Below are 14,657 nucleotides of genomic sequence, written 5' to 3'. Positions count from 1 at the left end.
TTCCTGCTCCACTGCACTTTTTCATAATATAAGGGATTGGACTTCAAAAGTAAGCAGGTGTTGAAGGAAAAATAGCAAAGGCAAAGGAATCGTGTTAGTTCTTTCTGAAATATTGCCCAGTTAAAACGGTGCTCTTCATGTAAAATACATTTGCAGCAAGGTACTTCAAAATGACTCCTCAACACTTGCTTTGGAGAGCACTGCCTCCAAGGTAGCACAAAATGTGAACCTAGCAATGGAAAATCACTATGTCTTTTAAAAAAACCAACAAAGCAATTATTTCTTGCCCTAAGGAAGGGTGTGCTTGTCACCGGGTTGTGTAAGGGGAAGTGGGAACGCAGTAATATTAACATTCGTGATAAACTGCACAGTTAATCATCATCCAGCTAGTCCCTGATTTCTCTCTTTTTCATTCTGGAGTAGAAGGGTGGTGGTTAGAGGGTTTGTCATTGGAGGGAAAGGGAAATTGAATATTTAATGTGGCTTTCTTTATGACAAGGCACTAACATGACTCCCGTCTGTATTTAAATGCTGTCCCCAGGTTACGACTATGGCTATGTCTGCGTGGAGTTTTCACTCTTGGAAGAGGCCATCGGATGCATGGAAGCCAACCAGGTTGCTTTATACTTCGGTCAATGCTGCTAGAAGATTTTTTTAAATTTTTTTTTGGTGGGGTGGTGGAAGGCCAATGAGGATTTTTTTGAACCATTCAAAGGAAGATCTGTTGTAAACATTGCGGTTTAAATGTTGTTTCCAGAAACTCGTAAAAGGCTTAGAAATGCCAGTGTGAAAGAGCTGCTGGACACAACGGGTCTGCCCTCCTCCCTGGTGTATGTTGGCACACTGGCTAGAGTCAGAGGCTGGTAGCTGACAGATTCCTCATGCAGGTTTTGGCCCTGATGCTTTTGTACTCACACTGAAATCCAGTTGGAGAGATCTTTGCTAGTGTTAAATGCCTCCCCTGGCTGTGCGTGCGCACACATACACATGTGACGGTAGGTGAGGCCTCTGGTATGCAGCTCTGAGTCCACTATGGCTTGCACACTCTACTTCCCATATGCCTTGTGTGGGGGAGATTCTTATCATGTGGCTGCCCCATGTCTATCCTGTCCTTTGGCAAGCTGGAGCTGCAGACATGAGGACTACCCTACATGCAGTTGTGCCTGGTAAATCTGAAGGTTTCCAGCCCTTAAAAGTGCAAAATGTCTTAAATCTCCAGTGAATAAATACACAAGGAGAGCCCTTACTCTGACTTGGTATTTGAGGCTAGAGCTGTTGTCTACCATACAAGAGCAGGATGCATGAAATTTGTTAGGTAAAACAGATTCCCATCTCCCACCACCCTCCCCGTGCCTTGGAACTGCAGGTGCTGGATCACTCAAGAAAAACCACTGAACGATTATCCCCCTTCCCTCACTACATCTCTTAAGTCTCCTCTCTGCTGCCTTTATCCTAATTTGCCTGAGTAAGAATCCATATCAATTATCTAAAGCCTTTTTACCTGAATCCCAAGTCTCGCTGTCATGGGAGGAGAGTCATGAGTCAGATTCAGAGCTGTGCATCTGCAAAAATGTACTTACAGTTAATGAGTCTTCACAGCTGGGGTTTCAAAGGTCCCACTAAGCGCTCACATTTGCCTCTATTTTCAGTTACAGAGGTATTGCAACTTACAAAAATGTTTTACAGAAATAATTCTGTTTCTGGGAAAGAGCCTGGCGCATTCCCACTGGGGTGGTGGTGGGGAGCACAGAGAGAGAAGGTTCCGGAATTAATTGTTACTTTTCCCATCAGTAACAACTTTTTTTTTTTCCCCCTTCAGTGTTGCTACAATTCCCAGTTTATTTTGTATCACTGGGGAATCTGCAATTAAGTATGACACTCCTTTTAACCAAAGGCCTCTCCATATTCTCTCCCTAATTCTGCTCACATGAAATAATGTCTCCTTATGCGAGAGCAATTCTCAAATACCTGGGAATTTGGGAATTCCTCTTTTTCCTGTGGTTGATGCCTGCTGTGCCCCTTCTCCCATTTGGAGCATCCCTGTGTATTCGGACAGGTGTTTGACTTGGTCAGGCTTGGTCCATTGCTACAGCAAACAGCCTGTAAGTACCAGTCCTTACATGGAACTGGGTGCCTAGAGGTGCCCAGTAAATCCCCGTGCACACATGCGCGTGAGGAGGTGCTGGCTGGCATTCAGCTGCTGCTGGCATTGACCCTCCCCAGTTATAGCAAGCCCTCTGGCTGAGTAATTTTTTACTGTTTCCCCATCCAGCATTCAGGCAGGGTGCTGCCAGAACCCCATGAGTGGAGGGGGTCCTGGTCCCAGCTGTGCACTGTGCCTGGGGCACATTAAAAACAGACAGGGTATGGAGTCTTCCAGTTTTCCTTCCTGCTCTATGTGGCTGTGCGTGTGTACAGAGGAAACCTGGAAGATGGAGTGGTTGGAGGGGATCATCTCCAGAGCCCACATGTGCCAGTCTTCACCATGTTTTAGTAGGGCTACAGTAGTTTGTAATTAGTGAAGCAAGAAATGGGCTTTTTGGGGTGACCCGAGCTATATGAATTCGGTTAAGAGAGTTGTAACCTCTGGATTGCCCCACATAAGTTAACTTCTCTAATTTGCTCTTGATTGAATATGAAAGAAAAGGCCTTCTAACTATTTAAATTAAAAAGGAGTAAGACTTGTATCTGATCTGCTGCAAGGGAGGGAGCTGGCTTTTAAGTTCTCAGTAAAAGCCAAATAGAGATATTCAGAAAGGGAGTTATGCACTTCAGTTGACCTTAGACAATAGATGTCCCATTTTAATATCTTCTAGGGTAGAGCTGTATGATCATCTCTTTAGACTGAGAATTCATCCACATTTATACAAGCTGCAAAAAACAAACCCTGTGTTAGCTAAGACGTAGATTCTTTGATAGTTCAGTTATTTTCAGAAGGTTATCAGCTATCCCTGTCAAATTCAGTCACTTGTGAGAGCATAAATAGCAAAACAGTGTCAGCCCACAGTGACATCCTAGCCCCTCACTAGTCAGCCTGCCTCTCCCTCAGTCATCTGTAGGCTGGGAATAAATAGCTTTTGCAGAGACAGCATTTTTCATGCTGTTTGATGCCTGTTTAAGTGCCCTTGCCTAAAGAAGTTTGCTACGTCCCTATATTGTATAATTCCTATCTTGTGAAACCCTTTTATTTTACTCAGCACAGACCAGCACCCACTTAAGATCATTCCCAAATTTGCTAACTGCAGATTTACCAGGTTCAACTCCCTCCATTCACTAAGTCTGGCATGTGTATGTGACTGCTGTGATTTGAGGAGGCTTCCTACTGAACACATGGTGATAAGGAAACATCCATCTTCTGTGCTGCCCTGATTTTGTAGGGGATTTTCATTCCACCTGTATTAATTGCTGCAGCTAAAGTAATGAAAATACCCCCCTTATTAATTCCTTTGCCTTGTTGACTGTTGCGTTGGTGATTTACTACAACTCAAAGGTCCCATCTAACGTATGGACCATGATGGATTGCCATTAACAGCTAGGGCAGAGGTGTTGGGGGACAGGTTTGGCTGAGCGAGGTGCCGGCTGCCAGCTCTCCTGCTGTCCTTGGGAGGCTCTGTCCCCCAGGGCAGATGGGCTCTTGAGTTGTTTTGCAGAACCCGGGTGCAGCCCTTGTTGCAGCCAATGGTTGTGATGCTCCTGTTGGTCTTTTGTGACACGGTGGCTGTCGTTTGACTTTTATGAAAGGACTCTTCTGCCTGTGATGAGCTGCTTTTCCAGAGGGAGACACAGGGATTTGAATGGAAAATGGGGTTTCTGTCTGCTAAGTCGCACAGTTTCTCCTAAATAATCTTTCCCTCCTTTATTCTCATTTTCAAAAGGTTGTGGTGCGGTGTTGTATTTATCTTATTGCATTTTCTTTACATGAAGGGTTGGTGTAGCCCGTGATGTGGTCCTGTCTCAGGGCACCACATTGGCTTCTTGGGAGGTGACTTTGGGAGTACCTCCCATGGCTCTTGTTCTCCATATGCATTGGGATCCTGTTGAGTACCTGAATTCTCTCTTGCCCTCCTCCTTCATCTGTAGAAGAAACACACGTAATAAGCCTGTTATTGGATGCACAAATATCAGGTGGGAAATGACGTACCCTTCATGTACTGTCGGGTATCATAAAGGCAGATGAAGTAGGAGAAATGGAAGGAGCCTGTCTCTGCTGCCTGGATATTTGACTGTTTTCCCTGAGGTGTGGAAGTGGTTGTTATACATATGGAAGCAGAAGAAGGTTTTTTTAAGCTTGGGAGCAAATTATTAGTCTTGACTGACTGTGTAGCATTGGCTTGAAATCCTCTTAGGCCTCAGACTTAGCAACACTGGCAGTGTGAACATTTCCTAGCTTTTGTTGCTAGTGACGAGCATCTTTGTAGTCCTGTCCTCCTGTTTCTTAAGTAAGAGGGCAGAAATGGAAGAGCTATAGGATGAACTTTTAAAAATACATACTTTGTAAATTATAGTGGAGATCTCCAGGCGTGTGCTAGGGCACTTGTTCTGAGACTCACTCCTGTGCCTTCCTGCACTGAGCCCGGCACATTTCGGAGCGCGGTTTCCTCTGCAGTGCTGTGCGGTCCTGGTTCAGCTTGCTGAGCACAGCGATACCGCCATTCCCTGCTTGTTTCTTGCTGGAGAGAGTAAGAGGGATTTTTACTGGGTTTTGTGGGTGCTCACTTTACTTGAGCACATCCCACCACTGTGCAACTGGAAACATCAGCTGCGTGTTCCTCCTGCTCTGAGCCCATCCCCTTTCATCCATTCACTGCAGTGCTTTGCTGCACTTAGTGTGAACGGAGCTTCTGGTGCAGATCACACCTCACAGGCTTTTCACTCTAGCTGTTGGTGCTGAAATCCACAGGATGCTGTGACAAGCAGGCAAAGCCTAGGACTTTCTGTCCTGAAAACATTTGCAGAAACCAGTCACAACTCTGTGGCTTCACAGTTAAATACGGAAGGAGCTTGTGGTTGTCCTGAGAATGCATCTGCTCCAGTGTCTTGTAGCCTTGGAGTGTTCAATGAAGCCTGTGGTGCAAGGAGTCTGTCGCAATTTTTAAGAGAAAACTTGTGTCCAAACATAAAAAATAATTGTTTTCCTTTTGGTAGGATATGTCAAGTTGTGGAGTCTGGCATTTTTTTTCTAGAACCTGCGAAATGCCCCCTGTAATGGAAGATGACACCCACCTCAAGTGTGATTTCACAAGCTGTCTAATATCCATCATTTACTGGCTTAACACCATCACTCCAGCCCTTTAGCTTTAACCTGCAGGTGAGGGTGGTGGTGACAACTGAGCGGCTCCACAAATACACTGAAATCCATTTGCGTGTTTGGAGATGGCCTTGCTTTTGAGATGTCCTCCTTGGATGATCAGCTGACGTTATCTTCTGCTTTTCTCGTTGTATGTTAGGTGTGTGGGTTTTGCTCAGGTTGTATCATTAATGTGCATTTTCTTTTCCCTTGTTAAACCTGTCCTGCTTTTGACTGCGTGGATTTCTAGAATTACCTTTTGGAGGCTTCCTCTCTGAGTGTGTGTATAGAGAGAGGAAAGACTTGTACACCTAGGCAGTGTTTCTGCTGTGAACATCCTCATGATTTGGGAAACATGCACATTATGGAGGAATTTTTATGATCCAGTGACCTATGGACAGTTTCCTCCAAAAGCTAGCTTGTAATCAAATGGGTGGATTTGCAGGCAGCAGAGCTGATTTGTTGGTTTTTTGTGTGTGATTCAGTGTGTGACCTTGTCATGAGCTCACCCTGCTCTTACCTCACTGAGGCTTGGCATGTTGTGTCGGTCGGGTGGTCATTCCCACTCGTGTCTCAGTAATTGCTGCAGCGTACTGTCAGTTAATTGGAGCTGTGAGCCACTGGGATCCGTGCGGAAGCCTGCAGTGGGAGGCTCCTGGTGCTGGGCAGAGGCTTGCCGGTGAATGAGCAGTCGGATCTGCCTGCGGTGACCCGGGACGGGGCTGGGCATGTGGGCGTACATGTGTATGTCCCGCAGTGATGTTGTGATAAAGGCACTGTCTGGTTTTCTGTGTGGCAGGACTGACTTAATCTGTGTGCTACACAGATCTTTCTTGTGCAGAGAAGGGTGTCTTGTGTTGTGAAATGTAACTACCAAAAATTCTAGTACTGAAAATACTTCTCTGGACCTTCTCTCCTGTCATCTCAACATCTTCCATCATCTCTACCCATTCAAGCTGTGTGAATCCTCTTAGTCTCTCTTCCTTTGGCACAGGAGGTCATAAGAGATCTTCTGCCAAAGACTTCACATGCTCTTCCTTCAGCCAGTGGTAGCTGCCCATCGATGTGTTTTTTCTAACCCTGCCTGGATAAAAAAAACCTACAACCTTCTTCTTGGCCTGCCTTGCCTCAGGAAGCCAACGTATTTGAAAATAAGCACACTTCTAACTGGACGAGTTATGAAGCTGCATCTTCTTGCTCTACTTGTGTGGTCCCAGCTTGCCATGTCCCTCTGCCTCCCTGCTCTTATTCCAAAAATCCTGTCCTCCTTTTTACCTTCCTTCTTTTTTCCTTCAGCCTCACCTTACCCATGTGATGAAGGCTGTATGCATTTGCTGCTGCTGAGCTGCTGCTCCGTAGTGGGATTGTCTCAGAGGACAGCTTCTGGGTGAGCTGCTCGGGGTGTGCCGCAGATGCGTAGGCAGGACTTCCTTAGCATCTCTGGTTGCTGCTGCGGGCATGTGGCCCAGCAGGGTTATCTCAGGACTCAAATATTGCTGTATGTTGCAGATTTATCAATTCCATGTGCTGAAGCTCACTTGGGCTGCTGTATAAATAGGATGTTCTAGGTAAAGTGTCCTTCCCTACCCTTCTCCAAAATTAAACTGCTCTCCCTCTGGCCCCCAGGCATTTATGTTCTGGTTATGGGTTTGTTGGGATTTTTTGATGGTTAACATTAACAAATTTATGTGATGATGTATCTCTGAAATATCCCTTATCCCTTTGAGATCCCTATAGATCTCACATGCCTTGTTAATCAGGTGTTTCTCTGTTGGTGATGTTCTATTCACAATGCCAGGAGCTTGAGCTGGCAAATGTTAAGGAATAATTGTGATTTCCTGAAATTTGTTTGTATAACTTGATCCATGAGTGTTGCCAAGGTAAGTGTCTAGCCCTCTCTGTCTGATTGATCGTATGGTGTATAAGTGTATTTGCTGTGCATCACTCGCTCCTGTCGGGTACCGCATGCCGCTGTGCAGCATCCAGAGGTGTGTGGGCTGGATGCTCCCTACACTGGTGGCTCACCATGAGGAACTGCTGTTGGGCAGCTGGACCTTTGGCCATGCCCAGTGTGGCTGTTGTAAAAATGGGGTACTTGGAAACTTTTGCTTTTGAGTGTGAAGTGTGTCGTGTACCACAGATAAGTCTGCTCTCTGCCCCTTCCATAGGGCTAAAGTTGTATTGCAGAGCACTTGGTGGCAGAACACCACCTAAGAAATAGCTTTGTTTCAGTCATTGTCACCAGGCGAAGCGATTTTCTGGGTGACCTGGCATGTGGCACACTCATCCTTTGTATTTGTGTGTAGGTGAGATTTTGCCTTGAGCTAGGAAGGATTTGGAGTTGTCCTTGGATGCATATGCAGCTTACAGATGCTGCTGTGTTTGTGTAGCTGTCGGGTCCTCTCCTAACACGTTAGAGGAACAGTTGTGTGACAATCTCAGTCACACATGCTATGCATTGGTGCGGTGTCACCTTCAAATGGAGAGCGATGTTTTACTGCTGGGCTGCTCTTACTCACAGATTGTATGTTTTTTATTGTGTTTACATTCACCATTGGTTGATTTTCCATGAAGATCTGTAGAAACTCTAAAGATATTCTTGTGTAACCGTTTGGAAGGTGTTTATCATTGTAGCATCAAAGTGCTTCAAAGGAGGATGGTGTTGCCACAACTAATAGGTTGTATATGTGGTCAGCAGGTGATTTTGGATTAAGATGTAAAATCCCTTGATCCAGCTCCTATATGAAAGTTAGTAGGACTCATGCCACTAATTTGCTTTGATGCTTTTGAAGTCATCCTTTCAGTAAGCTGGTGACTAACAGAGCTGCAGATGCACTATCAGAAATTCCCTCTGTACTCTTGGAAGTGGACGATGCTGATGCTATGACTGAAGTTACTTAAAGGAGACACAGAGGCAGTGAGAGGGAAACGTCTGTATGGGTTCATCTTACAGGAATAAAGGCATCTCGGTGAGCACACCGTAACTTTCATTTCCAGAGCAAGACCATTTTCTACCAAGGTTTTGCTGTGATGGTTTGCACCAGACCTGTCATTGTGAAAGAGACGACAGTCCTCCTCAGCCCAATCCCAGCAATGTCAAGGCAATATGTTTTACAAGCCTATGAGCAAGATTATAGCGCTGAGACTCCATCTGGACTATTTTGATAAGTGGGAGCACACCAAAATGTTGTTGCAGTTTTCACTTGATGAGTCGTTTTAGGTTCAGCACCAGAACTGTTCGTTGATGCTTTACACTATCTCGGCAGCAATTGCTTTTTCAATTCCTTTGTGCGCTGTTAATGTTGGATTGCTGGAGCAGGAGGGTAAAAGACTGAGTCTAGAGGGTGGAAAAAAAGTCAAAAACTGCACACTCCCTGGGGTTAAGGAAGGCAGAAGCACTGTTTCCTTCTCTTAGAAAGGTGATAGTCAGACTGCTTTTCTGCAGAAACTTTTTTTTTTTGCATAACTGTGGTTATGATAGACAATGAGAGAGAGAGAGCTGGAATTCCCTTCAGATGTGGATTTTGGTCTGTTTTCTCCCCAGCTGAGTTTGTGCTCCCCAGCTGAGTTTGTGTAAATTGTGGAAGTTTGGGTACCTTAAATTGGGGTACATTCAAAAAGACTACCTTGAATTTTGCCATTTTCTGCTCAGGTTATGAGAAGCAAACAAGGAAAAGGTTAAATTCAGATGTTTCAAGTTTGAAGATGCAAGATCAAAGCTGTGGCAAACAGTCAGCAACTTTCATTTCAGAATTTCTGTTTCCATTTGACTGTAACTGGGCTGTTAATGTTCCTGGCTAGAAATGAAACATGATTACAGTGGGAAAGGGGCTGTACGCTTGCGTGGGCTATTGTGTCATTATCCATCAATCATGGGCAACAAGGAAACAGGTATTTAACACAGAAGGACGCACAGTTATTATCTGCCCCATTCCCCTGCAAGCCACAGGGCACTTTTGAGACTCTTATTAAAGCTTTAATACCTACAGGGATCACAAGAAACACTGTGTGCTGCAGGATCAGCGATCAGGAGCATTGCTGTCATTCTGCATCACTGCAGGATGAGAAAGCGTGTTAGGTGGAAGAGCACATGGGGTACCAGCAGGCAACAGCCCTCTGCACTTCTGAGGAAAGGCACAAACTTCCCCCAGTCCTCTCTCATTTGTGAGAGGGACAATTTCTTCTTGCCTCATATCTGGCACCCTGTTTAACCCAGCCTGTGTGAACAGGACAGTGACCCAGAGATCCTCAGCACCCCTGTGCAACCAGCTTGTTTGTCTTTGGCTGCGGCTGCTCCCAGAAGGCAGCAGTGGGAGGAAAATCCTGAAGCCATTTTGTACAAGGAGACACAGGAGGGAGGTAGAAAGTCCTTCCTGGCTTTTGCAGTGACAGAAGCTGTAAAGTGTGTGTCTGTTGTGGTGAAGTGTCTAATGTAAAGTAGCATTCTGCCTCCAGGTTTGTTTTCCTGCGCTGTTGCAGTGTGTGTGTATGCATTGACAACTACCGGATTTTGCATCTAAGTGTCCTCCTGCATCTCCATCAGTTCATGCCACCTCTAAGTCCAGTTAGTTATGTCTTCCACAAACAGCTTCCAGCGGCAGATTGCCCAAAGGACAGTGGTCTAAAACCAAGTGTGTCATGTCATGAATTATGTTTTTAATGAGGGTCAAAGCTATAAAGCTGTAACCATGAAATTAAGTATTTTAATCTTTGAAACTGTCTTCTTTAGAGCAAGAGGAGGAAAGTAATTCTCTCCTGTTTTCACAGACAGCAGGGGAAATTTCAGTTTTTGTGATGTACAGTCCATATCTCAGTAGGAAATTAGCAATATTCAGATGGGCTTCATGTACCCGATTTGAGCCAGGATGGCAGTAAAAGCCTGAGCAAACATTTGATGTACTTTTCCATCAAGGATCTCAGGAGCAGAGTTAACAGAGAAAGTAATTTTAAGTCCTCAGAATCCCAGGATGTATTTTCTTACCTGTGAAATCAGGTTGAGAAGTCTCACTAAGAAGCTGTCTCACAGTGTGAAGCTGTACATTAATGATATGATGACTAAGGTAGTTTACTGTTTACAGTCCTGGGTTTTTGAAAGTCTGATTGATTCTTCCCAACTTGTGGTATCACTGGAGAAGAGAGCTGAGGTGATTTGTTGTTTTTTTTTCCCCTGACAAGGTGTTCTTCTGTGCCTGGTCCACGTGAGATCGGTGTTTGTCCTCTGCCACTGCCGCCTTCTCTGCCCATCGCACTAACTTTGCTGGTCTGATTTTCTTCCTTCTGGTGTGTACTGGGCCAGTCAGTAAATGTAAAAAGTCAATTCCAAAATGTTTAATAGACACCTCTTAGTGACAGGCAAATGATTGATCCATCTGCTTCTGAGAGAAGCAGCTGGGAGCATCACCTCTCAGGTGCTCCAGCGCCTGCTGTTGAGAGGAGCAGCCCCAGGGAGGGCACTACAGGCAGTGCCTCCGTGTCTGCCCTGCGTCTGCGGTGGTGCGCTGCGGCCGGGCTCTGGACAAGGCTGTGTGTCGCTGCCTGGTTTGATACGTCCCCAGTGTTAGAGTCCCAGAAGAGGTTCAAGTGGCAATACCTGAGCCACCCACTACCGTGCTGCTTGTGTGACAGTTTAAGACGTCTCTGCATGCTGTTGCCCCTCCCCATCCCTTAGGGATTCAGCCAAGCTGGGGCACAACAGGGAATTGTGCTTTCTTCCTTCCTCGGTGTCAGGGTTATCGTAAGAACTGCTCTTCTGCATACTCACCTCTCTGGCCAGACTCTCCTGAAGAGCTGAGGTCAGCTAGCACAGCCTCGGAGCCTGGATATCTGCAGAGGAGAGTCGCTCCTTCTGCCTCTTGCTCCCTGGCAAGGCACTAAGCTCCTTTCTTCAGCAATCCTGGGAATTCACCAGGAAGGAGGGATCTGGGTGTACCTCTGGATGTTCTGCAGTGCAGTCGCCTGGATGAACCTCTTAAACCTCAGAGGTTGGGTCCTGTGAGGAGCTGTGACCCCCCCCATTAGCATTATGTTACACCCATGCCAGGCTGGCAGGAGAAATTAATTTCCTCCCAAAGGGCTCAGATAGCTCTGTTCTCACGCTGTGCCAGGTTTCTTGGGCAAATACTGACCAAAGAGGTTAAAGCAGCCGTTTCCCAATTCAGCTCCTAAGAAGAGCTCTCTGAAGAGGCAGCATGTGCTCAAATATAGAAATCGGTACAGGTGCCAGGCTGTGGTTCTGTCCGGGTGTGACTGTTACGGATCTGGATTTAGGTTTTGGACAGGCCACCTCAAGGTCATGGTGATGTTCTGGGAATCATGATGCAGATGGCACAGGTAAGTGTCACACCGCTGGTGCATTTCCCCTGGCAGCTGACTGGCTTTTTTCTCCTGCCCTTTTGGGATCAGGCACCCACTTTTGCCATTAACTGGGAATTTGAGGCTGCTGAAAACTGATGTCTCCGGGGTCAAAACCCTCTTTTCATCCACTGAGCTGCTCCCTCTTCCCAGGGTTTTGGGGACTTTTCCGTTCAGCAGAGAGGCTGTCCTGCAGGTATCCTGCCTGAGCGCTGGCTGCAGAGAAAGCACTGCCAGCGAGGGCTCCGAGTGCTTACTTCCGTGGGCACAGAAGTGAGTTTGAAGGTATGTCTGGCCTTTGAGCTGCTCTCTTGCCCATTTACAGTTGGCGTGCTCCTAGCGAACGTTTGCTGCTGTGTAGAACATCCCATGCTCTGTTCACCATGCAGGTCAAGCTGTGTTGGGATCCGTGTGTAATCCCATGGTTACATGCTCCAGTAAAAGGACACGCTTCTGTTTGGGTGTGGGATCTTTAAATGCTTAATCGAATAGGCTGAATTGTCTAGGAATAAATTTACCCCTTTAAGGCAGAGATTTCCAGCCTGACCTTTTTCCAGCATAATTTTGCATTGGGATTGCTTTTTAGTGTGTTGATATTGTGCTTCAAATCTATGAATAAGGAACTGGACCTTTCTTCATTGTTCTCCCAGCTTCCTTATGGCCATTGCTAATTGTAAAGTACCCCCGGGGGAATGCACAGGAAGGTCCTAGGGTGGATTAATGCATTGTGCTAACGTGCTTAATCTTTATATTGTTTAACAGTGTTATGGGATGAGATGACCTTTGAGGAAAAAGGTGGCCATATACCAAAGTATTGGGAAATATGTCCAGGCACTAGAGCAGCGTTTGGAGGGAGAAGGGAAATCCCTGTGTTGGGAGTGAAGGGAGCCTTTGAAGCAGCTGCTGTTCCAACACAGTGTCCAGGCAGCAGACCGTGATGAATCAGAAAAGGAATATAGATGAGGCAGAGCCATGTGGACCCTTCCCTAGAGCTGTCTATGACTAACGATACTCAATATGCTAAATATTTAAATACTCTTAAGTTTTGGTAGTTTTAAGTATACTTTTCAAAGAAAGGATTCAACCTAGTTCATACTTTTTTGGGCATGGGAACAAGTGTTTGATATGCATGACCTTCTCAGCTGACCCTGTAATAAGTCCTTAGCCATCTGTGCTTCTCTCTAGCTGCGGAAGGGGAGCGCAGCCGTGACACCAGGGTGCAGAACTTGTCCACCTTGGACCTGTTACCTCCTGATGCCCCCAGACCCTCACTGTCTGAACTCTAGAAATCCTCTTCTGACCCCTTCATATTGTATAGGAAAGGCTTTAATTTTAAAATTTTTACTTTCTTCCAGTGATCCTAGAAAGTGATGGGCAAAGGTGCCCTCTTCAGAGGGGCGAGGGAAGCTGGCGGTTAGAATTAGTCAGACAGGAAGACCTTAGGGCTTTCAGTGGCAAGCAAACAGTCCACTTTGCTTCACTGGATCACAGAAAACTTTCAGATGTGTTGAAATCTCCTCAAGGGGTGAAATGCAGAAGCCATTCATATCATCTGCCACCTAAAGCTGGCCCTAGAGCATGTAAAGTCCTCGGCACGTTGTGTTTTCTCAAGCTGCGACACATGGCTGTTATCCTTCTTGGAGCTGTAATTGGGAGCTTGCCTGTGCCGACTGTTCTGGCGGTGTTCTCAGAGCAGGACCGACTGTGCTGACAAGTGAAGCGAGTGCTGTGTTTAAAAGATAAGCACTTTGAGAGTCGTAACTTGGAAGTGAATTGGAGTTCAGAATTCAGGCAATAAAATGTGGAGAGCTGGTGGAGTCTGAAAGGCAATTTCTGTGTATATTTGCAAAAAGGATGTCAGTGGGGGGAGGCGAGTTGTAGAAAGATACCGGGACTTGCTTAAAAAGAGTATGGCTGGTATCCAGGGAATTTAGAAATCGTAGGAAGAAAACTGGAGGTGTCTCAGCAGGCTAGATGGGGTGTCTGTAGCAGATTGGTGCCTTCTGCTGAGGGACAAATGACCCAGATAACCAGGGAGAAAGGGAGGCCTGAGGAGGGCTGGCTGGGAGCAAGTAGAAATGGAGACTTGTGTGTCACAGTGGATGGTGGCAGTGCAAGTGGGTAATGGGTTTTGTATGAGAGGAGTTTGAAAAAAGAGGCACTGAGTGCTGTCTGGGATAAAGTAATCCTTGCAGCATCTCAATCTGTTTTATTTAGCTACTACATCTTTAGGACTGTCTCGGTTACCCTGCGAGTGCCTCAGTTCTGTGTTAGCGCCAGTTTTGTTTAACGTGCCCATCAGTGCTGTGCCTGAAGGTGTGTTCTGTTAGCTCAGGATGCATGGTGCCGTCTTTGGGCTCTCAGTCTCAGGCCTCCTCTGACCTTGAAGACCACGAGCCCTGAGCATGCCATGGTGGTTGCTGTCACATCGCTGTTGAAACGAGTGCCTTACTGCTGAACAGTTCAGAGTAATGCCATGTGCTCCTGAGCCCCAGGCATCGCTGGTGCTCAGGAGCCAAACCTCCTCCTTTCCAGGTGTCCAGTGGCACAACTATTGCACAAGATTCATCTTGGCGTTAATCTTGATAGAGACCTGTAATGATAATACCCAGCAAGGCTGTTTGGATCCCCTTGGTGATGCAGCCATTCCCCCGGGATCCACCACTTGTCAGACTGTCCTTTTCCCCTGTATTTCTTCGTTCTTCTGCCTTGGCAGTAGAGCGCTGCACACTGATAGATCAGGCCAAGAACAAGAAGTCCCTGAGCTGCAAGTGGTTAGGGAGCTGCAGAAGGAGGCTGAGAGCCTTGGGGTAGGTCCCCCTACACCAGGAATTTGTTTGTTGTTAGTGTTCCTGTAGGAAATGCCAGATTGCTGCAATACCCTGTGGCAAGCTGGATTGCTCTCGTTTCTTCACCTCTCCATGTCGCGCTCTGTTTTCTAAATGTTTAATTACAGATGGGTTGTGGTTTGTGGGTTCCCAGATTTTTGCATCTGCTTTTTGTCAGAGGTAAGCAGATG

General features: G+C 46.3%; 1 protein-coding gene across 1 annotated transcript in view; it reads left to right on the top strand.

The window, feature by feature from the left end:
- Positions 1–14,657, top strand: part of RBM6 (RNA binding motif protein 6) — a 53,861-nt gene that overhangs the window by 17,426 nt on the left and 21,778 nt on the right. Inside the window, exon 5 of the mRNA XM_010083789.1 lies at positions 542–615. Within this exon, the coding sequence (XP_010082091.1) occupies positions 542–615 (74 nt within the window). The remainder of the gene's footprint in view (positions 1–541; positions 616–14,657) is intronic.

Source organism: Pterocles gutturalis, unplaced genomic scaffold, assembly GCF_000699245.1.
Source record: "Pterocles gutturalis isolate BGI_N339 unplaced genomic scaffold, ASM69924v1 scaffold9575, whole genome shotgun sequence".
Classification (NCBI taxonomy): Eukaryota; Metazoa; Chordata; class Aves; order Pterocliformes; family Pteroclidae; genus Pterocles; species Pterocles gutturalis.
This window is presented reverse-complemented; position numbering and strand designations above follow the sequence as displayed.